This window comes from Salmo salar, chromosome ssa13 (genome assembly GCF_905237065.1).
Source record: "Salmo salar chromosome ssa13, Ssal_v3.1, whole genome shotgun sequence".
Classification (NCBI taxonomy): Eukaryota; Metazoa; Chordata; class Actinopteri; order Salmoniformes; family Salmonidae; genus Salmo; species Salmo salar.
In genome coordinates this window covers 56,503,037-56,527,998 of record NC_059454.1, presented here as the reverse complement: position 1 = coordinate 56,527,998, position 24,962 = coordinate 56,503,037, and the positions used below count along the sequence as shown (strand labels likewise).

At 44.1% G+C, this 24,962-nt stretch overlaps 1 protein-coding gene across 1 annotated transcript; it reads right to left on the bottom strand.

The window, feature by feature from the left end:
• Nucleotides 1-210: 210 nt before the first annotated feature.
• On the bottom strand, nt 211-24,847 carry lars1b (leucyl-tRNA synthetase 1b). The gene is given in 32 exon segments (NM_001165343.1): nt 211-895; nt 1,249-1,381; nt 1,677-1,772; nt 2,519-2,623; nt 3,047-3,157; nt 3,620-3,730; nt 5,498-5,638; nt 5,939-6,079; nt 6,187-6,277; nt 6,401-6,584; nt 7,180-7,243; nt 7,414-7,471; nt 7,932-8,144; nt 8,449-8,587; nt 9,068-9,150; nt 9,306-9,371; nt 9,585-9,670; nt 9,856-9,933; nt 10,134-10,274; nt 10,391-10,444; nt 10,568-10,644; nt 13,909-13,996; nt 14,166-14,391; nt 14,582-14,649; nt 15,236-15,299; nt 15,393-15,505; nt 23,468-23,629; nt 23,744-23,878; nt 23,970-24,050; nt 24,159-24,246; nt 24,352-24,473; nt 24,750-24,847. Coding segments are annotated over 32 exon segments (3,531 nt in total). The 5' UTR covers nt 24,756-24,847; the 3' UTR covers nt 211-689.
• Nucleotides 24,848-24,962: the final 115 nt, after the last annotated feature.

The following is a 24,962-nucleotide window of genomic DNA, read 5'->3' as shown; positions in this document are numbered from 1 at the left end:
CTCGTTGCACTTTGTGGTTTTTGGAATTGGATATTTGAATCAGCCGTGTAGTGCTAGGGCAAAAACAAAAACGTGCACCTGGGGGAATAGGGGCAGGACCAAGTTTGAGAAACCCTGACCTAGAGGACCACTGCAGAGGGAGCTCAATGTGACCATAATATGGGACATATATCCCAACATGGATGAAAATAAAGAAATGCACCACACAAATACGTTAAAGATTTATTTCATTTAGGAAAATTCACGTCACCTTGTACAATTAATCGTTCGTCCATTCCTTAAAACATCATGACAGACACTGAATCGCTGAAACAACATAATTGCATTTCATATATGATGAGAGGACAAGACACGAGTACACATTCTATTTTTTAACCACTTGAATAGAAAAGGTAAAGGCAAGACTACTTCCTGGCTATACTCCACAGAGCTGTGTATGTCACAGAGCACATAGTAACGTCTACAGCAGAAAAATGCTGTCTTATTCTGTTACAGCCTCCTGCTGTTCAGTCCCACACCCCTACACAGAGAGCAGGGCCCTGTCCAAATGGTTTTAACATGCATCCTTCCTACCTTCCTTGAGGTAATTACTGATATCTATGAGACTAGATTAGCCCTTGTAAGACACAGTGACTTCCTCAAGGATGGAAGCATTGTAAAAGTATTGAAACAGACCCAAGACCTGTGCTCTATTGTACCAGGTACACCAGGGTGTCTCCTATGTCTATGCTGAGGCCATTGTCTGTCATGAGGACCTTCCTGTCAGCCAGGCTGATGCTGAAGGACGACTTGTCAGAGATAGTCAGCTTGCCCTGCTCCTCCCTCCCCAGGATGGGCACCCGGCGAGGCCCCAGGACAGGGTCCTCAAAGCGCATCAGCTTCACTTTGGACAGGTCTGCAAGGGGACAGGAAGACAATGTAAATGCTTCACTTCAGGTCTACAGGACATAAAGGGACACGTTAAACAGCAACCTAAAATAACAACATTCTGCTAATTGTATGATCAGAAGTTACTGTACGGAAACTAAGAGCAGGGTACTCATCTAATTACTACTAGACTTAAACAATTAGTACATCTAAAAGAACAATGTATACTCCCTCAGTAAAACTAACTTTAAAAGTGAACTCAAGGAAACAGCAATAGCCCAGGGCAGGCTATTAACAAACCATGAGAAAATATGGTTCAATTACACGGTGTCAATAGGAAAGCAGTGAAGTCGCAAGGTCTTTAGGGGTTTAATAACACACCTTTAATGAATCTGTTGACTTTGGATAGTCTGCGGATGATGTTGTCTCTGCTGTCGCCCTGTCGGATGTCAATAGTGGTGGTGAAGAGACCGTTGGATGGTTGGGGGTTGAGCAGGGATACTGCCACACCGGGCTAGGTGACACAAAACACACAAGCTCACTGGTCTGAACTAAATGCATCATTCATCAAGTGTTTAAATCATTATGCAGACATACATATGCATGTTGTCATAAATAATATGTTTTAGTGTCAAGGAATTATTTACCATGGCTTTCAAAAATGTTTAAGTGCACATTGTGGTTTAAGAAAAAAAATGATGAATGGTCTAAAAATAAAAAGATGTCTCTCAAAACTCTGTTGATGCAACTATAACGATGCAAAAATATGTGTGGAGGGCTGATCAAGCAGAAATAGTGTTAGGATTTACTTCGGATCTGAAGACACTGAACGGTTTCCCTGGGCAACAGTCCTCCTTTATTTTGTCATCTGCCTCTGATGTGAATACCACATCTATCTGATCAAGCTGGGGATGAAAAGAGGAGAGCGAGAGAGAATGAGAAAGCGGAGAGAGAGAGAGAGAGAGAGAATGAGAAAGATTGAGGGAGAAACGATTAGCACAGTAGTTTAATATTTGACAGGGCCAGTGTGACATGCAGAGTGTGTTTGGAGCATTTTGAATTCGTACTGTGGTGAACAGGGGGGGAATGCAAATAAAAGAGCGTTGGCATTAGCCTGAAATCCTGATGCGATTGGCGCTGCAGCAAAGTTCACCTGATTGCACATTCAAGGCAACTGTTGTCGTTTCAGTATAATTGAGACTGGCTACAGAGGGGATTAAAAACTAGATCTTTGTGTGCCAATAGATGCCTCTAAATAAAGGGGGCTGGCTGAATCACTCTGGTCAATACAGTATTAATAAAGTACACTTCCCTAGTGGGGAATTAGCTTGGATAATGAATGAGGTGGGAAATAGGTTAGATTGATCAAACGCATAGGGCTGTATGGACAGTAGTGCTCTTAAGCAGATACAAAATAGCTGCATTCCACCCTCGAGGTGAGGGATCAATGAACAGGCAAACTAAAAGAGAAGTCAACAGGAACGAGGGGTGTTTAACAACAACGGCTTGATGGATGTATACACTTGTTTCGGTGATTACCATGGGGCTAAGAGTTAGAGAACAAACATCAGGTTGTAGGGCCTGTCCTCCACAACATATTCCATGAAACGTGCAGTGCTGGGAGAAAGTGAGGGAAGAGTGTTTGGTGTACCTCCAAAGAGTTAGTCAGATAAACTAGGTTCTCCAGCAGCACGGCTCGCTCGTCAAACTCCAGTTCCAGGTCCAGAACCCTGGCGCCATTCTTCTCCAGGTTTTCCTGAGGAACACAACACACAGCAGTTAGCCTTAAAGCCCTCATGTTCACATCCATTTATTTGACATACAGCACGGTTTTACAGTCAACAAAGGCAATCTGGCTTGGAAGACTTTGTTTGATCACTTTGGCACAGCCATACCTCTAGCAATACACCATGCTGAGCTCGGAACCACTGAGTAAGGCTAGCAAATCACTGTTGTGCTGCCCCTGTATGAATACAATTGATTTAATGAAGGAAACCTTGTCCTCAATGTGCTTAATAACTGTACATAGAGATGTTTATTTTTATTAGTCTCCTTGTGAGAATGCAGAGCCTGGCAGAGGTCAGCCGAGAACTGTGTTATAGTGAGACCCCCCCTCCACCCCACAGATCAGGGCCCTGGGGGAGCGGAAAAGGGCCAACCCTCCTGTCCTCAGCCTCACCTTGATCATGGCCACGAATGGCATCATTCTCTTCATGTACTTTTTGAGCTCCGGCAGGGCGCCAAGCTCCATGGCAATGACCTTGTTATCAGGCAGAGCGCCCTTGTTGCTCTGAACACACATACAGGGAAGAACACACACACACATACGGGGGAGAGTGTCAGAGTCTATCATCACGGGGATTCTAGGTTGTCAGCAGAATGACATTTTCTGCCTCTGGGCAGATCACAGCTCACAGTAGGGTCTCACCATTCTGTAGCAACTCCACCCCAAAACAACAGGAGGGAACAGCTTGAACACATTTTATAACTATCTATTTCTAAACAGACTTAGGATGCGTCTCAAATGGCACCCTATTCCCTATATAGTGCACTACTTTTCACCAGAAAACTATAGGACCCAGCCTATGAGCCCTGGTAAAAAGTAGTGCACTACATAGGGAATAGGGTGTCCTTTGGGACTTGGGTTAAAAACCTAGTTGAGTCAGGTTCATAGTGGACTCTTTCCCCCAGATTCCCTCGGTCTGCCTTGTATGATTCCCCATCAGGCAGATTCCTCGGGGTTGGTACTTGCCTTGTAGTGTTTTCCCAGGAGCGAGAGGGCGCTGTGCTGCCAGGAGGGGTACGTCTTGGCCACGTAGATGGTGCAGTGAGAGGGCTTGGCCGTGGGCTTCACGTCACCCTTCTGTTGAGGGGAGGGACACAGACAGAGACGGAAAACGGAGAGCTCAGTCAGTCTGCTAGTACTGTTCCAGTCTTATTAAACAGCAGCAGTAGCATTACCCTGGCAGCGATGCGCATCAGAGCAGGCAGTCCTGATCCAGCCTGACATCCATTATCACACCGCCTGGGTTAACATGACATGACTGAGAAAAGTCACTCTAGTTGCCAAGCCTACTCTCTACTCCGTTATACAAGATCACCCTCTGCTGAAACCTATGGGCAGTAGTCATTATCCCGCTCTAAAAGCTACTGTGTGAACTAGACTCTGTGCCAAGTGAAGCTGGGCATCCGTGAACTAATTTTACATGACAGCTGTCGTCTCTTCCAGTCACCATGCTAGACACTGCCTTCACGTTCGTTGCCCCCCCCTCTTAGATGAGTAGTGGAGGGTGTGTGTGAGCCACACATTAAATATGTCTAGTCCCCATGGCAGGATGCTACAGCTAGTCTAATGGTCTCTGAATGTCTCTGAAGTAGAGCTGTTCTCACTGATGGTCACTAAGGGCACGATTCAATCCGTATCGCGGAAGTTCGGCTACATAGCGCGATTGAAACGTATGGGTAATTTCCGATGGAGTATACAAATTAAAATGTTGTAAAAAAATATATATAATTATAAAAAGGACAACTCGAGTAAAATGTATGAAAGAGAGAGCTTCACGTTGTTAATAATATAGTCCTTTGCCAAAGAATTACATATAGCTAGAACCATATATGAATTATAGGATATCTGTGCTCCTTGCTGCCTCCAGGCACTTACTAATGGAATGTCAAAATGTAGACAAGATTGGAAAAAAAAAATACATGATAATAGCTATGACTATATAGCGCTTCGCACATACACGCATGTCACTAAAATGGGCTACTACACAAGAACCTGACGATGGAGCCTGACATTTTAACATCTGTCTAGGACTGTATCCATTTGAGAGTGAGAGCTCATTGGTCTCCGCAGTGCTGTGAGAACATTACTAAACAACGAGATCTAACATGTCACTATTGGGGAAAGGCTGCACAACTTAGTGGGATTTGCCTGTAGCCAAGGCTGGTATTGTCATGGTTTAATGAAGCGACTTGTTTTCTGGCTCAATGTGCTCTGTGAAAAGGAGAAGATGCTGCAGGACCATTGTGTCTCATTTAACAATTAGGCTATTCATCAAACATGAACCACAAAGGTGCATTTCAAAACTTAGTTCAGCTCCATAAAGCACACATTAATATTCACTCACGCTATAACTGTGGTACTAGTACAAATGTATTGTCATTGCAATAAAATGGCTAGTTCCCTGTTGGCTGTGTGCCCAGATCTCTCTGCACCTTGGCAGAGCGTTAATGTGACCTTGCTCTTAGTGGGGTGCCAGGTAGCTATAGGTCTTACCTTGCTCTTAGTGGGGTGCCAGGTAGCTATAGGTCTTACCTTGCTCTTAGTGGGGTGCCAGGTAGCTATAGGTCTTACCTTGCTCTTAGTGGGGTGCCAGGTAGCTATAGGTCTTACCTTGCTCTTAGTGGGGTACCAGGTAGCTATAGGTCTTACCTTGCTCTTAGTGGGGTGCCAGGTAGCTATGGGTCTTACCTTGCTCTTAGTGGGGTGCCAGGTAGCTATAGGTCTTACCTTGCTCTTAGTGGGGTGCCAGGTAGCTATAGGTCTTACCTTGCTCTTAGTGGGGTACCAGGTAGGTATAGGTCTTACCTTGCTCTTAGTGGGGTGCCAGGTAGCTATAGGTCTTACCTTGCTCTTGGGGGGTGCCAGGTAGGCCTTGAGGCGTATTCTTAGGTCATGGGCTGTCTCCATGACGTACTGAGAAGAGCGCATCAGCACCTCGTCTACTGGACCTGCCACTGGCCACAATGCTTTCATCAGAGAGCCAGTCTGGGAAGAGAGGAGGGGGTATTATGGCAATATTTATGACCACAACCTTTTTTGGGGGGAGGGGGTTGCGGTTCCAACTTCAGTAGGGAAAGCTGATCCTACATCCTTTTTTTAAAGCCAAAAGTAACTGGACTGCGAAAAGGGAAACTGTATAGAAAATAGTTACAGTACGTACATGCGTAACCTATTAAAAATGTGTTGTTATCCGGAAACAAAGTATAGCCTTTCATCCCAACAAGGTTCTGATATGGATGTACGGCCTTTTAGAGGTTGTCATATTGTGAGCCCTGTCCCCCTTACCTTGCCCATGAGACCCCAGGTGTGTTCACAGAGGTGTGGGCAGATGGGGGCCAGCAGCAGGGTCTGCTTCTCAATGAACTGGAACACCAGGTCCCGGTGCATCCCCTCGATGGCCAGCTCCCTGTACTTATCCTTGGCCGCCTGCCAGGACACACACACACACACACACACAGTTTAGGGTCTCATCACTGGTGATTGGGAACGCTGCACACAGCCCAAACGCTGACAGACGTCAGTCAGCTTGTTACCTGGAACTCAAAGAAGCCGCTCTTCAACGCCTCCTTGTACATCATCCTCTGATAGTGCTGCTCGGTCTTGATGATGCCTGCATTCATGTCACTGAACAGGGGGGAAATAGGTCAAGCCTTAGAACTATGCTAAGGTCAGATATTTATCCTTGCTAGAGATTAGTTGGAGTTTGGATGACGAAGCCACACTAATTTGTGTCTCATTGGACTGTACCTGCCGAACACACGGTCGTTGAAGGTGTCGGCTGGCCCGGTCCTCAGGTTGTTCTGATTGGCTATCATCTCCTTGACCCACTCCACCCAGGTGTAGAGGCGCAGGATGCCAGCGTCGGCCATGGCCTCCACAAAGTTAGCGTCTTCCACTGTGTCTCCCGCGTCCGCCAGGGCCATGCGCATCCCTGGGCAAAGGCACACACACAACATGGTAAGACTGTGCACGTTCCTGTGAGTGTTAAACACAAACACACTATTACAGCGGCACTGCTAGAAACAAGCACTTAAAACACTCTAAAAGCTGAGTTTGATCAATTTGTAAAATGATGCATAATAACAAATCAGAGCTTCAAAACAAATCCCCTCCATCCTCTCCTGTCTTCTACAAAAGTATGTGAAGAGCACAGTGTATTTAGGCAGTCAAACTTCTACATAAATAACCAGAACGAAGCACTCAGCGTCAGGCATGGCATCATCTCAAAATGATTCATCTCCCATCACCACTCTGGGACAGATGGTATTGATTTCTACTCTCCAAGTAGGAAGAGGAGATCAAAAGGAAGGCAGGAGAAGCTATCCCACTGCTCTGCTCCCCCCTTCCTCTTCTGTTCCCCAAATAAATCAAGCCACCCTTCCATCAGAGGAGAAACAGAAGGAAACATCGAGAAGCAAAGAATAACTAATCGATTATGCTAACGACTTCCGGAAATAAATGACTGCTCCTCTCATAAATCTTCTTAGTAATTAGGAAGCATTGTTTTAAGAGGCTGGAATGCTTACCGTCAGCAGAGAACTTGGCGATGGCTTCACTCAGAGTGAGGAAATTGCCCGTGGATTTAGACATCTGATGAATACAAACACAGATCGTTAGGAGGATCACACACAAACACAGGCTTTGTGTGTAAGACACTGACGTCTTCAGACAAACACACCGCTCCCATTATGCCAGAGCAGGAGACAGAAAAAGGAGTTCATTGCAGTTAACAAAATCTATTTGAGATGGAAAAAACGCACCTTTTCAGAGTTCAATAACAGGTGACCATTGGCTCGGACTGCCTGCGGCCATTTTCCGCTGTGTACACAAAGATAAGCTCCTTGAAAATCATGGGACTCTCTGGAGGGATTGTCTTACATTCCATACAATCTGCAAGGCGTCAAACCCATAACTGATTAGACCCTGCAGTGAATTGCCATTAGGCTTAAAGCTGGGCGATATGGACAAGAATCCATATCACGATAAATGTACTGAATTATCTCGATAACAATAAGTTTATAACAATGTGCACCAGTTACTTTTTTTATATTACCCTTAAAACTACTTTTTTTGAATGGTTGTGGCTACCATTGTCTCGTTTCATTTCAAACTTCAAATTCCTCTACTTAAGGCCACGTTCTTCTAGCAAAGCATGTAAACGTTTAAATCTAAACTATTATATTAATTAGGAGGAATACTGGACTTGTACCCCTGCAGCAGCCCTAGCACCAGAGGCAGGCAGGCAGGCGGGCAGAGACAGGAAGGTGGTACGTCTCACCTGTCATTGGGCCACATGGCCACATGGTTGTACAAGTAGTAGGACAGGTGGTTGGGCACGAGGTCCTTCCCAGACACACGGGCATCCACGGGGTACCAGTACTCAAACTCCCTCCTCAGCCTCTGCAGGTGCTCCTTGGGGATGTCTGTCTTGGGGAAGGGAGAGCTCTTGAAGAAGATGAAGTCCCACACCTCCCTGGTCATCTGCTCTGGCCTTACAGAGAGACAGAGTGCAGGCACAGACTCAGATTATCTAGTGGCTCCAATAGTACTGTATCCATAACCAAATAGGGATTTACAATTCTGGCACAGCGCATTTATCCTCTTCCTCGAAAAGGTATACATGTGCAAAACAATACATGATGATCATATACATCTCCAACTACTACAATACAAACTTTCTCCATTGCAATATGTTTAAAAGGACATCGGAACGTGCTGCAATGTCTTCCGTCTGCATCTACAGATGCCCATCACCGCTAAATAAGACAACCGTGTGAGAGTCGAGTGGCGCATACTTGATTCCTAGAGGCGAGGGTCCCTGTCCGTTGAGCACTCCCCCCTGGAGGAAGTGAGCCACGGTGTAGTAGGCCATGTAAATGGTGGAGTCAGATAAGGACTCGATCAGCCACTGCTGGTCCCATGGCAACCTTGTACCTATGGCAACAAGCACACCGTACAAAAAAACCCAACAACAATCAAACACCTAATGTGAACGGTAAGGGATATGCTTATATCATTACTATGGCTTAACATGCTGGGTCCACCAATGAAATGGATAACTGATCATTAAGCATGCGAAATGTGTCCTTCCTGCAGTTTGGCACATGACTTACTAAAAAAATGCTTCCTTATTGTGGGTATTTTGTCTCCATCTTAAGTCCATGCAAATTCCAAAAAGGCTCTGAATGGTTACTGATGGTCTCAAAAGATGCTCTGGACGTGAGAGGTCCCAGAATGTTTTCTGACAATGTGACTCTCTATGGGGTCTAGTTACAGACTGTATTTTACAGCTACAACTAGGCCCAGAGTTGTAAGATCACATGGTCAGTAAAACCTCCTGGTTCTCCACCCAACCGGTCACCCTCCCCCACCCAACCGGTCACCCTCCCCCACCCAACCGGTCACCCTCCTCACCTAGTCCGTAGGTACGAGAGCAGGCGTGCTCCTGGAGCCAGTCCAGAGTGGCCTCAAAGTTCTTCCTCGTCTCGTCACAGAACCTAAAGAGCCAAACATACACAGGAAGCACAGTTTGAACATATCCGTTTTGACCAGACACACAGCCAACAAAACCGTCAACACACTGACACATTCCTTTGACAAGGAGCTTGTTAGCAGTGGTATAGTCGAGCAACAGAACAGCGGAATGACTCACGTCTCCAGTGGCTTCAGGCATTCCATGGCCTGCTGTTTCCACTCATTGTCTCCATAATCCAGATACCTGTCAGACAGACACCACATACTTTAGGAATTTAGCTCAGAAATGTTCAGTTTAGAGTTTCCCCTAATAATTACCTTAGATACTTGTCTATACTGTCAGGTAGCCTTGGATCCACACTGAATATCGCTCCGTTTCACCATTGTTATCAGTGAAGACACAAAATACAGAAAAACTACCATAAATCAGGGAGTATTTTCAGGCTCCCGTACTCACCACTGGTCACATAGTGCCACCACACACTCATCTGAAGAGCGTGACATCACCTGCTTCTCTGGCTCCATGTAGATTAAAGCTTGGCCCTGGGAACATTGGTAGAGATCCCAGTTAGAAAACAGAGAGACAAAGAACCGTATCAAACACATCATACAGGTCAGAGAAAGAACCAACAGTAGCATACAGCACCACATTGTAAACATAGTTGCAGAGAATAAACAGAAACGCAATAAATAGATTGGTGTCAAATAATTGATTTCAACCAGGGTACCTTCTCCACCATCATCTTCTGGATGGGTTTCTTGACATCCTGCACCTTTTGGCCCTTGTAGCCTTCAACCAGCATGATCTGAGAAAAGAAGACCATTCATTAGAAAATCAGAGAATATGTGGATGTTGATTTTTCATATACTATTGTATGGTGTTGTATACCTCTGATGCACATCTATAGCCCCCAATATCCTGAACTGTTCTACGGGGATAAATAAAGCTGCATTGTATTACACGTATGCATAGTCGAGATGTTCTGTGTAGCCATTTAGGACTCACCCCTTCATAGAAGCCCTTGAGGTAAACCTTCTCCTTGGCCTCTGCCAGCTTCTCACGGTCATTCTGGCTCTGGATCTTCAACTCGTCACACACCAGAGGAGCAGACAGGTTCCCATAGCCAGGGATCTCAATGATGGGCACCTGGAGGAGTAGAGCAGCAGTGAATATTAGGCACACACACTGCACTGTCTGATCATTTAGGACCAGATAAAGGACGTGAGAGGCAAGGCGAGGGTGTCAGTGTGACTTAAGCTTACCGGCTCAAAAGGTAGGACCATCTTGTCTTCGATACCATATTTCTCTCTCAGGGCCTATAAGAGGAATCCAAGTGATCTCCAATTACGTCAATAACCAAAACACATTTTGCAATGCATAGGTTAACTAAAATAGACCAGTAGCCACAAACGAGCACAGTTTTGTACAGTTAGTGTCACCTGTTTCTTTTTGATATCCCTGAGGGCAGCGATGTCATCAGGTGCGTCGGACGGTACGCTGGTGACAATTCCAGTGCCTGGGGGGGGTCACAAAACAAGTGGACCAAAGTCACATGACAAACAAAACCAACATCTACAAAACACAAGAAATGCCCCTACTGTGTCCTCTGAGAAAGTCTTTGCCTTTTCTATCAAACACATGATGCGCATTAGAGCGAACAAAGCCATAGATATCTGCATTCTGATATTTCAATTTAGCCACACCATTTTGATGCAGATGTAAACGCATGGAGCAAAGCGGACCAAAATTATTAATTGTAATGACTCATAGTGCAGCATCCCCTCAGGTGTACATCAGTAAGTCACAACTTGTAAGTCGGCCCTGCATTCAAGACCAAAATTGGTTAACGAAATGTTTGATAAACAAAAATAGTATACCAGTTTAAAAGGACAAAAAATGTCACCGCTGTGGCATATAGCGATGAACTGATACACAAAACGACACCGGATTCAAAATTTAGCATTTTTCAATTTACCAAAATTCTAGCAACGTTTTGGTACTGGTCGCAGGTTCAGGAATGGCTGAAAAATTGCAACATTACCAGGAGCCAACGCTGAAAATCGCACTGTTGGGTGACTTTAAAAGTCCTAGTCAATCGAGCAATAATATAATACTCGTAGCAAAAATGTTTCTTTAATTTACAATCTGTAGAAACAATGAGAATAGAAAGGTTCAGAACTTGTGTGAAACATCACAGCAGAGTAAAAAAAATTTAAAATAAAATGGATGGTGTTCAGAGATTGATGGGAGGGGGTTGAGGGGAGCTGAATAATGGGACTAAAAACAAAAGATACCTATTGTAAAATATACAGTCTGTAAAATGTATACTACTGTGCATTCGGAAAGTATTCAGACCCCTTGACTTTTTCCACATTTGGTTACGTTACAGCCTTATTCTAAAATGGATCAACAACAAAAAATTCCCCTCATCAATCTACACACAATACCCATAATGACAACTCGAAAAAAGGTTGAGAATCTTTTTGCAAATGTATTAAAAATAAAACAGTTACACAAGTATTCAAACTCTTTGCTAAGAGACTAAATTGAGCTCAGGCGCATGTTGTTTCCATTGATCATCCTTGAGATGTTTCTACAACTTGTAGTCCACCTGTGGTAAATTCAATTGATTGGTCATGATTTGGGAAGGTACAGACCTGTCTATACAAGTTCCCACAGTTGACAGTGCATGCCAGAGCAAAAACGAAGCCATGAGGTCGAAGGAATTGTCAGTAGAGCTCCGAGACAGGATTGTGTCGAGGCACAAATCTGGGGAAGGGTCCCAAAAAAATGTCTGCAGCATTGAAGGTCCCCCAAGAACACAGTGGCTTCCATCATTCTTAAATGGAAGAAGTTTAGAACCTCCAAGACTCTTCCTAGAGCTGGCCGCCCGACCAAACGGAGCAATTGGGGGAGAAGGGCCTTGGTCAGGGAGGTGACCAAGAACCCAGAGCTCCTCTGTGGAGATGGGAGAACCTTCCAGAAGGACAACCATCGCTGCAGCACTCCACCAATCAGGCATTTATGGTAGAGTGACCAGACGGAAGCCACTCCTCAGTAAAATGCACATGACAGCCCGCTTAAAGTGCTCTCAGGCCATGAGAAATAAGATTCTCTGGTCTGATGAAACCAAGATTGAACTCTTTGGCCTGAAAGTTAAGCGTCACGTCTGGAGGAAACCTGGCACCATCCCTACGGTGAAGCATGGTGGTGGCAGCATCATGCTATGGGGATGTATTTCAGTGGCAGGGACTGGGAAACTAGTCAGGATCGAAGGAAAGATGAACGGAGCAAAGTATAGAATAAATCCTTGATGAAAACCTGCTCCAGAGCACTCAGGTCCTCAGATTTGAGCAAAGGTTCACCTTCCAAATGGACAACAACCCTAAGCACACAGCCAAGACAACACCAGATTGACTTCAGGACAAGTCTCTCAATGTCTGAGTGGCCCAGCCAGAGTCTGAACTTGAACCTGATCTCCGGAGATCTGAAAATAGCTGTGCAGCGACGCTCCTCATCCAACTTGACAGAGCTTGAGAGGACCTGCAGAGAAGAATGGGAGAAACTCCCCAAATACAGGTGTGCCAAGCTTGTAGCGTCATACCCAAGAAGACTCGCTGCCAAAGGTGCAAACTACCTGCCCTCCAGGACACCTTCAGCACCCAATGTCACAGGAAGGCCAAAAAGATCATCAAGGACAATAATCACCTGAGCCACTGCCTGTTCACCCCAATATCATCCAGAAGGCAAGGTCAGTACAGGTGCATCAATGCTGGGACCGAGAGAGTGAAAAACAGCTTCTATCTCAAGACCATCAGACTTAAATAGCCATCACTAGCACATAGACGCTGCTGCCTACATACATAGACTTGAAATCACTGGCCACTTTAATAAAATGGAACACTAGTCACTTTAATAATGTTAACATATATTGCATTATTCATCTCATATGTATATACTGTATTCTATACTATCTACTGTATCTTAGTCTATGCCGCTCTGACATTGCTCATCCATATATATTCTTAATTCCATTATATTCTAAATTCCATTCCTTTACTTAGATTTGTGTGTATGTTGTGAAATTGTTAGATATTACTGCACTGTCGGAGATAGAAAAAAAGCATTGACCTTCTCCCACATCTGCTAAACATCTGCTAAACATGTGTATGTGACCAATAACATATGATATGATTATAAAGTACTGAGTAAAGGGTCTGAATACTTACGTAAATGTGATAGGATTCATTTTTTTATGAATGAGCAAAAACGTCTAAACCTCTTTTTGCTTTGTTGTTATAAGGTATTGTGTGTAGATTGAGGGGGGGGGGACAATTTAATCCATTTTAGAATAAGGCTGTAACATAACAAAATTTGGAAAAAGTCATGGGGTCTGAATACTTTCCAAATGCACTTAGAAGGTTAAGTGTTCTCCATTAGTTTACTTCAATTAGGGTAGGGGTGGTAGTGTTGAGGGAATATAATAAAGACACATAAAAAATATATATTTACCAATAAAATATGGGGGGATTGGAAATGATGCAGGCAGTTACATTGATGGAAGCCACAATCTATCTGTAATACTAAAGCTGCTCTACCCCCTAATAAAAATCTGTAATCTTTGTTGTCCATTTCAGCAATGTTCACTGTGCTCTACAATGACTTATGTCTCCTTCACTCTAGCTCTTCAAAAGGAGGACTGCCTCAAGCCGTCTCAATGTGCTCTAGCAGAGACAGGATGGATGCAGTTAAAAAGCAGTATTTGGAGCATTCTCAACACCTTTGTCCTCCTTGATGGTAAGCATGGGCAGGGCATAGATGGTCCGGTAAGACGTCAGCGGGGCACTAAGAGCACATCCAAGAATATCCTACAGAGAAGGTAAAAAGACATTTACCACTATGTGAGTGCGTATGGTCAAACTCATAAGGTGTGCATTGTGCGTGCGTGTGTGTCAGAGGGAACTCAAGCTATTTAACGTACATTATTGCATGTGTGAAGACACTTAAACATAAGGATGTAATTTAAAATGTGCACACCTTTCCCAGAACATCCATGATCACTGTAACCTTGCCGTTCTCCTTGGTGAAGCCTTGGTAAGACATGTTCCTAGCTGACCTCCTCGTGCTAATGAACACGTCTCCACAGGCCATCTCAAAGGCTATGTACTTGATGTCAGGATGGACCCAGCAGTTAGTCTGGCCAAACATGGTCTCTGGTCTGAGAGTAGCTGCCACCAAGAAGATGTTCTTGCCTTTAAGGCCACTGAGGGTAACAGTTTTCAGAAGAGTATTTGCAGAAGGTGGATGGTAGTCTTACCCCAAGTAGCAACAAATGTTACCTGCTATCAGGCCAAACTGCTAGGTCTAAAATATGACAAAGTTGATTGTATATCATATCAATGACAATGTAGGTTATGCTAAAAATAGACTGTCTAGTCTGCTACATACAGTACCTTAGTTTTGCAGGGTAGGGCTCTACAACCTTCATCTTGATGAGGGTATACTCCTGTGGTCCAACTCCCTAGAATGTAAAAACTTTATTATAGAGCTGCAGCTACACAACAGAGGGACAACCCTCATTGAGATTATGTTCCTGCCATCCAGGATATCTATACTATGCAGTGTCAGTGGAAGGCCCTAAAAATTGTCAAACTCCAGCGACCCAAGTCATAACCTGTTCCCTCTGCTACAGCAAGTCTAGAACCAACATGACCCTGAACAGCATCTACCCCCTAGCCATAAGTCTACTAAATCGTTGATTAAATAATTAACCAAATATCTACCTGGACGATCTGCACTGACACTTTTTGAACTAACTTTGACTCATCACATACACTGCTGCTACTGTTTATTATCTGTCACTTTACTCTAAGTTATGTGTACATATCTACCTCAATTACTTCATACTCCTGCATATCGACTCGGGACTGGTACCCCGTGTATATAGCCAAGTTAGCATTACTCATTGTGCATTTATTGTTATTATTTCTCCATTTTCTTTCTCTCTGCATTGTTGGAAAGGGCCCGTAAGTAAGCATTTCATTGTTACCTGTTGTTTCCGAAGCATGTGATGAATAAAATGTCATGTAGCGGCAAGAAAATCTCACCTCTCCAGTCTGCCTGTCATGGTCCATACATGGCTGTCCATCTTTTGGAGAGTAGATGGTATACCTGCAAAAAGTTGAGAATGTAAATCAATGTAATAATGCTACAAGGTTTACGCATTACAAGGTTATAATAAACCTTTCCAAGTTCTAAACATACCTTTTACCAAACTTGATTTTCTTCCTCTCTTTCAGGGTGATGAACTGCCACCTCACGAAGGAGTCGTAGAAAGGGTTGACATCGGTCGTGATGAAGGAGCGTCGCCAGTCCACCTGTGATATAATTATGCTTAAGAACCTGGACAGCACCTGAAATACTTTCAAAGTGAAGTAATGGTTGTTGATCTGTACATTTAGGTCTGAATCTTAACTTGAGAAACACACATTTAACTTTCAAATAGTCATACATGGATGTCATTGCTACAGTACTGTTTTTAATTGGTTAATGTTGTATAGGCTTACATTTAAGTGACGTTTTAAAATAATCTGAGCGGTAGATCTCGGGCTTACACTGACTCAGAAAAGGTTGGTGACCACTGTTCTAGTTTTCCCTGTTAGCACTATGAACGTTTCCCTTAACTGCGGCAATTGTGATCTAATCAACGCAGTATTACCCACTTTCAATGAAACATACCAAAATGAACAATGCAAGAGATTTTGTTGTAGGAAGAAAGCATCGGTGTTGGATTCTATTGCATTGACACGCACGACTCAGCCCGGACTCTACACAGACCGGTGCGGCATAAACAATCAGAGCTGCAGTAGGCCTAGATGCAAATAGACCATTGTCAGATATGGATCTGTGCCGTTTACTTTGAACTGGACTGTGTTTACAGCATGAGCGGTCGTGAGTAGATGCGCTTGTTTTGATATCAAAGCGAGAGCTGCATGTAGTCACGTGTGCACATTTTGTTCATATTCTGCCTGTTTGGCCCTGTCCGGGGGGTGTCATCGGATGGGGCCACAGTGTCTCCTGACACCCGTCTCAGCCTCCAGTATTTATGCTGCAGTAGTTTGTGTGTCGGGGGGGCTAGGGTCAGTCTGTTACATCTGGAGTATTTCTCTTGTCTTATCCGGTGTCCTGTGTGAATTTAAATATGCTCTCTCTAATTCTCTCTTTCTCTCTTTCTCTCGGAGGACCTGAGCCCTAGGACCATGCCTCAGGACTACCTGGTATGATGACTGTCCCCAGTCCACCTGGCCGTGCTGCTGCTCCAGTTTCAACTGTTCTGCCTGCGGCTATGGAACCCTGACCTGTTCACTGCGATTACTATTATTTGACCATGCTGGTCATTTATGAACATTTGAACATCTTGGCCATGTACTGTTATAATCTCCAGCCAGCACAGCCAGAAGAGGATTGGCCACCCCTCATAGCCTGGTTCCTTTCTAGGTTTCGGCCTTTCTAGGGAGTTTTTCCTCGCCACCGTGCTTCTACACCTGCATTGCTTGCTGTTTGAGGTTTTAGGCTGGGTTTCTGTACAGCACTTTGATATATCAGCTGATGTAAGAAGGGCTATATAAATACATTTGATTTGATTTAGTTACTGAGGTATTAGCCCAGTTATAGATCATTTGTAGTCAGCAATAGGGGAGTGATTGCTTCCTACAAGGGAATAAAATGTGTGCATTTATTTTATTCTTGTACCCCCTTTTTCGTGGTATCCAATTGTCCCATCCCTGCAGCTCCCGCACGGACTCGGGAGAGGCAAAGGTGAAGTGCCATGCGTCCTCTGAAACACGACCCCGCCAAGCCGCACTGCTTCTTGACCCAATGCTCACTTAACCTGGAAGCCAGCCACACCAATGTGTCGGCGGTAAGACACCTAGTACACCTAGTGACCGTGTCAGCGTGCATGCGCTTGGCCCGCCACAGGAGACGCTAGAGTGCGATGGCACAAGGACATGCCGGCCAAACCCTCCACTAACACAGACAATGCTGCGCCAATTTTGCGTCGCCTCATGGATCTCCCGTTCGCAGCCGGCTGCAACACTGCCCGGTATCGAACCAGGATCTGTAGTGACGCAGTGCCATAGACTGCTGCGCCACTCGGGAGGCCAAAATGTGTATATTTCTAAACATCTTTGATAAGCGAGTCAGGTAAAGAGCTGTTTCTTTTGTCTTAAAGGAGCAGTGTTGTATTTTGAGACAGGCTTCAATAAGCTAAGTAGCCAATAGGCAGAATGTAGCATAATTTCTGATTCTGATAATGGTATGGGAATAATTATGCATTGTATTTTGAAAGTGGTTTCTTGCATCAAACACCATTTTCAGTCACTCTGTCTGAAAGACAAGCCATGCGTGTTTTTTTCAAAAGTCTCATGGAATGTAGGCCTACAATGAACACCATACTTTGGGTGCTACAGTAGGCTGAATGAGAACAGCTATTTAGATGTTAAAGCTGTTATGGGATGCATTTTCTACATTGTTCTTCACAGTAGGCCACTCTGGTAGGCCTACATTATGATCAAATAGCCACAGTAGCCTACTTGACCACTGTTAAAACTAACTTAAAGCAGGTACAGTCTCAGTGTACACAGTAAATGCGTGAGCTGGAAGCGGCATAGAATTTCCACAATGTTCAAGTTTGGCCCAGGAGACGTGAAATTTGCTTAGTTACTAAATAAAATTAAGGGAACATAGGTAACCAGATCGTGACCAATAACTACAAACAGTTATGATTTTACATATTTATTAACTTATTTCAGGATATCTTCTAAACTACCCACAATGTACTCTCATCATATGGAGAATCTACTCTGCGTTAGCTAACTTGAGCTGGCTAACTTTAACCATGCAGACCGAGTGTTGGTAGTGGTGAGCTACAATCCACCAATCACAATGTGACTTAAACAACCAGATTCCCCACACGTGGGGGACGCATGATCCTGCTCGGCTTTTCCAGTCTAGGTTGCTCTGACTTCTCCTGCACCAGCGACTGGCTTGCCTCTGGCAAATCATTCCTGCCTGATTGAACTTTAGTACCTTGTCTGGACTTCTTTTTCATCCCCCAATTTGTTTGGTCAATTGTTCGACCCGTCCTTCCTATGGATTATCACCTCTGGAATCTATCTACTTGGATTTACCACACTATATCGCTATTGGATTAGCTGACTCTCCCTCGACCAGTGAAGCGGTCTCTTGCTCCGAAGCGCCTCGCTCCTAACTCAGCTGTCAATCGGTAAGTCTCTACCTTACATCGGCAGGATTTTTTTGGGTGTTCTGCGGGATCCTGCCTCTGCTTGACTAGTTGGCGTTGATTTCTGGCTTATTACGTAGCTATATTGACCGCGGTGGTTGGCTAGCTAGGCTAGTTAGCTGGCTAGGCTAGTGAACAGGCAAAAATATCTAACTTTAACTGGCTGGCTAAGGCAACTGCATATACCGGTAACATTACTTGATAACTCGTTAGATGGCGTTATGCATTTCCCAAACTTTGGTTTACTTTAATGCATCTTGTAAGCTAGGTGTTGATAGCAACTGGCTGATTCAACTGGCTGGTAGGGCTAACGTTTGCAGGCAAGTTGGCTAGCAACCTTGCAAGCTGATTTGTAACAAATTCATAAAGTATTTGCCTGTAAGTTGGCTAAACATTTTATTGAAACCAGTAGTAATCAGTGCAAACAATTGTTTAATTTGAAGTTATACATTAAGTTATTTCTGTTAGAGTTCACAGTATAGGGAATAGGGTGGCTTGCAAGGCCGTCCATTTTACTCACTCCACGTAAAAACATTTTCCGGCATGACATCGTCATTCTGATCGGTTTTATGTAATAACTCGAAAAATAAAAAAGTGAGGTATAAATTGAATTCAGACTTAAATGCATATACTAATACAAATCCATGTTACGTTTTTGCTACCTACCCTTTAACATCAGGATTCATGGTACTGCATACAAGAAACAAGCTCAGTTTACTGGTTTCTTGTCATTAAATCAAATTGTATTGGTCACATACACGTGATTAGCAGATGCATTTCGCTACACCCGCAATAACTTGTGCTTCTAGCTCTGACAGTGCAGTAATATCTAACAAATTACACAACATATACCCAATATACACAAATCTGACTAACATAGTCCACAGTACAGTAAATACATATGAGATGAGTAATGCCAGATAAGTAAATATTAAAGTGTTCCATTCCTTAAAGTGGCCAGAGATTTCAAGTCTATGCCTACAGGCAACATCCTCTAATGTGCTAATGATGGCTGTTTAACAGTCTGATGGCCTTGAGACAGAAGCTGTTTTTCAGTCTCTCGGTCCCAGCTTTGATGCACCTGTACTGACCTGGCCTTCTGGATGATAGCGGGATGAACAGGCAGTGGCTCGGGTGGTTGATGTCCTTGATGATCTTTTTGGCCTTCCTGTGACATTGGGTGCTGAAAGTGTCCTGGAGGGCGGGTAGTTTGCCCCCGGTAATACGTTGGGCAGACCACACCACCCTCTGGAGAGCCTTGCGGTTGCAGGCGGTGCAGTTGCCATACCAGAAGGTGATACAGCCCGGCATGACGTTTTCAATTTTGCATCTGTAAAAGTTTGAGGGTTTTAGGTGACAAGTCAAATTTCTTTAGCCTCCTGAGGTTGAAGAGGCTGTTGCGTCTTCTTCACCACAGAGTCTGTGTGGGTGGTCCATTTCAGTTTGTCAGTGTTGTGTACGCCAAGGAACTTGAAGCTTTCCACCTTCTCCATTGCAGTCCCGTCGATGTAGATAGGGGGGTGCTCCCTCTGCTGTTTCCTGAAGTCCCCGATCATCTCCTTTGTTTTGTTGACGTTGGCTGAGAGGTTGTTTTGCAGGCACCAAACTCCCAGAGCCCTCACCTCCTCCCTATAGGCTCTCTCGTTATCGTTGGTAATCAAGCCTACTGTTGTGTCGTCTGCAAACTTGATGTTTGAGTTGGGGGCGTGCGTGGCCACGCAGTCATGGGTGAACAGGGAGTACAAGAGGGGGAGGAGCACGCACCCTTGTGGGGCCCCAGTTTTGAGGATCAGCTGAGTGGAGGTGATGTTTCCTACCTTCACCACCTGAGGGCGGCCCGTCAGGAAGTCCAGGATCCAGTTGCACAGGGCGGGGGTTCCGGCCCAGTGCCATGAGCTTAATGAGGAGCTTGGAGGATACTATGGTGTTGAATACTGAGCTATAGTCAAACAGCATTCTTACATAGGTATTCGTCTTGTCCAGATGGGATAGGGCAGTGTGATGGCGATTGCATCGTCTGTGAATCTATTGGGGCGGTAAGCAAATTTAAGTGGGTCTAGGGTAGCAAGTAAGGTAGAGGTGATATGATCCTTGACTAGTCTCAAAGCACTTCATGATGACAGAAGTGAGTGCTACGGAGCGTTAGTCATTAAGTTCAGTTACCTTTGCCTTCCTGGGTACAGGAACAATGGTGGCCATCTTGAAGCATGTGGGGACAACAGACTGGGATAGGGAGATATTGAATTTGTCCGTAAACACACCAACCAGCTGGTCTGCACATGCTCTGAGGACGTGGCTAGGGATGACGTCTGGGCCGGCAGCCATGCGAGAGTTAACACGTTTATAAGTTTACTGACGTCGGCCATGGAGAAGGAGAGCCCACAGTCCTTGGTAGCGGGCCGCGTCGGTGGCACTGTGTTATCCTCAAAGCGCGCAAAGAATGCGTTTAGTCTGTCCGGAAGCAAGACGTCGGTCTCCGTGACATGGCTGGTTTTCCTTTTGTAGTCCGTGATTGTCTGTAGTCCCTGCCACATACGTCTCGTGTCTGAGCCATTGAATTGCGACTCCACTTTGTCTCTATACTGACGTTTAGCTTGTTTGATTGCCTGGCGGAGTGAATAACTACACTGTTTATATTCTGCCATATTACCAGTTACCTTGCCATTGTTAAATGCGGTGGTTCGCAAATGCTACCATCTATCCAAGGTTTCTGGTTAGGGTAGGTTTTAATAGTCAGTGGGTACTGCATCTCCTATATACTTCCTTATAAACTCACCGTATCCGTGTATGCGTCTAGATTATAATCGCAAGCTACCCGAAACATATCCCAGTTCACGTGATCAAAACAATCCTGAAGCGTGGATTCCGATTGGTCAGACAAGCGTTGAATAGTTTGAAGCACCGTTTGAGTTTCTGCCTATAGGACGGGAGGAGCAAGATGGAGTCGTGATCAGATTTGCCGAAAGGAGGACGGGGGAGGGCCTTAGCGTTCCGGAAGTTTGAAAAGCAATGGTCGAGAGTCTTAGCAGCGTGAGTAGTACAGTCAATATGTTGATAAAACTTTGGCAGCCTAGTCCTCAGATTTGCTTTGTTAAAATCCCCAGCTACAATAAATGCAGCCTCAGGATATGTGGTTTCCAGTTTACATAAAGTCAGTCCAGTGAAGTTGCTTAACCTGTTATGGCTAGGGGGCAGTATTGACACAGCCGGATTAAAAACATACCCGATTTAATCTGGTTACTACTCCTGCCCAGTAACTAGAATATGCATATAATTATTGGCTTTGGATAGAAAACACCCTAAAGTTTCTAAAACTGTTTGAATGGTGTCTGTGAGTATAACAGAACTGAGAAGAATTCAAGCAGGAAGTGGCCTGTCTGAGAAGTAGTGTTTCATCTTGGCTCTTTTTATTGAAGACTCAGGATCTGTGCAATAACGTGACACTTCCTACGGCTTCCATAGGCTCTCAGAGCCCGGGAAAAAGCTGAACGATATCGAGGCAGGCTCTGGCTGAAACACTTTATCGCTTTTGGCAAGTGGCCACTCAGAGTACTATGGGCTTAGGCGCGTGCCCGCGTCGACCGAATGCTTTCTTTTCCTTTGTCTGTTTACCTAAACGCAGATTCCCGGTCGGGATATTATCGCTTTTTTACGAGAAAAATGGCATAAAAATGGATTTTAAACAGCGGTTGACATGCTTCGAAGTACGGTAATGGAATATTTCGAATTTTTTTGTCACGAATTGCGCCATGCTCGCCACCCTTATTTACCCTTTAGGATAGTGTCTTGAACGCACGAACAAAACGCCGCTGTTTGGATATAACGATGGATTATTTTGGACCAAACCAACATTTGTTATTGAAGTAGAAGTCCTGGGAGTGCATTCTGACGAAGACAACAAAGGTAATAACATTTTTCTTATAGTAAATCTGACTTTGGTGAGTGCTAAACTTGCTGGGTGTCTAAATAGCTAGCCCTGTGATGCCGGGCTATCTACTGAGAATATTGCAAAATGTGCTTTCACCGAAAAGCTATTTTAAAATCGGACATAGCGAGTGCATAGAGGAGTTCTGTATCTATAATTCTTAAAATAATTGTTCTGCTTTTTGTGAACGTTTATCGTGAGTAATTTAGTAAATTCACCGGCAGTGTTCGGTGGGAATGCTAGTCACATGCTAATGTAAAAAGCTGGTTTTTGATATAAATATGAACTTGATTGAACAAAACATGCATGTATTGTATAACATAATGTCCTAGGGTTGTCATCTGATGAAGATCATCAAAGGTTAGTGCTACATTTAGCTGTGGTTAGGGTTATGTGACATTATATGCTAGCTTGAAAAATGGGTGTCTGATTATTTCTGGCTGGGTACTCTGCTGACATAATCTAATGTTTTGCTTTCGTTGTAAAGCCTTTTTGAAATCGGACAGTGTGGTTAGATTAACGAGAGTCTTATCTTTAAAATGGTGTAAAATAGTCATATTTTTTAAAAATTGAAGTAATAGCATTTCTAAGGTATTTGAATAACGCGCCACAGGATTCAACTGGCTGTTGAGTAGGTACCTAGCCCATAGAGGTTAAGGGCCGTCGAGGTATCGGCTTGAGGTGGGATGTAAACGGCCGTGGCAATGACAGGGAACTCTCTTGGGAGATAATATGGTGGATATTTAATTGTGAGGTATTCTAGGTCGAGTGAACAAAAGGACCTGTATGTTCCTAGAATTACACCATGAGTCGTTAATCATGAAATATACCCCTCCGTATCCTGGAGAGATATTTATTCCTTTCTGCGCGATGTATTGACAATCCTGCTGGCTTCACCGACTCCGACAGAGTACCACGAGAGAGCCATGTTTCCGTTTAACAAAGTATGTAACAGGCCCGATGTCTCTCTGGAAAGAAATCCTTGCTCTAAGCTCATCAACTTTGTTATCCAAAGACTGAACATTAGCGAGTAATATACTCGGAAACAGTTGGAGGTGTGCGCTCCCTCTAAGTCGAACAAGCAGGCAGCCTCGAGACATTATCACTCACCTTCACACCCATCATCTTCAGGTCTTTCACGGCCATGGGTGGGAAGTACTCCAGCCAGTGTGCCGCGTTTGCAAACGGCACTATCTCCATGTCACTCAACCCCAGAGACTTCATAATGTCCCACTGGAATTTTGACCCTCCAGCCTTTGCCACTGCTTTGCTCTGATGATCACACACAAGAGATTACAATGAGATTACATGGTATGAATGGGAACAACTTCCCCCAAGAATATGAGTAGCGCAGAGGATCAATTGAAATTTAAATCAAAAGTTCACCTTTTTGCCCTTAGCTTTGTCCTTGATGATGAACTCATCTGCAAACGTGGGCTTCTCTTCTTCCTCCTCCTCCTCAGGAAACTGTGGTGGGTTGCCGTAAACCTCCATCTCTCTCTTAAGCTTGTCTGCACAGGCCTGTGGATTGAAATACATTTTAATGTCTTCATTTCCCAAATCATGACCATGTATGATGTACACAGCAAGCAAGGGATTAAAATGAACTCACTTTGATTGGCATTCCTGTACAATGCAACCCAAATGGAAATAGGCATTGCTTCCCTTTCAAGCGTTGGAAACCAACAGCAAACTACAAAGAAAAAAACAGATGTCAGCAAATTGTAAAATGAAGCTTTCAGAGGATATTGAACATAAGACTTACATTGCTAAATGTAAGTCAAATCTATATAAATCTTACCTCGCACTTCGAAAGGCAGAAAGTATGACCAAGATGCAGCCTTCCATTCATGTAAGGGTAGGGGAAGGTGACAAAGTATTTGTTTTTGCTACAAAAGGAGAGGGTGGTCCATTAGAAATTGGTTGGGAAAAGTGGACATGAAAACTAAAATAGAGCGTTGATGATGATAAAATAACAGTCCCAGTAGACTTACTTGGTGCTTTCCCCAATAGTGGTGGGTGCATCACAATCAAACGTTCTTTCCTTCTCCCATTTCTGCTGGATGTCCTCTTCTATCTTTCTGAGGAAGTCCAATTTAGCGGTTCCCTTCCGCTCCTAAAATATATGTAATGTATAATGTAAATGTAGATTTGTTATTATTATTAAACATCAAATAGGCGTCTTAACTAGATAGCCAGACTTAGGTCTCTTCCCGGTGACTAGTTTCGTCTTTTCTAAGTAACGTGTTACCTGCTAGCTAGCAAGCTAGTTCAAGTTAGCTAACGCTAAGTGCTAGATAACAAAGTAGTTGGCTAGTTATGCATAATATGACTAGCATTAAACCTGAAAAACATCATACATGCACAAGTGGAGTAAGTAGCCACGACGTACCGTCATTGTGATATAGAAATATACAGAAAACGGTAAAAAACTGATAATCTGTCAAGAAAACCCACGCCACCAGTTTCGGCACTTGGCTGATGACATCTACACTACAGCAAGGGACAGCTAATTCACCCTATGCAGACTTCTGGGAAATGTAGTATAAGATAGTGGCTCATATACAGCATATGGACACAGACTACTTTCTCTGGAGTACAAAAA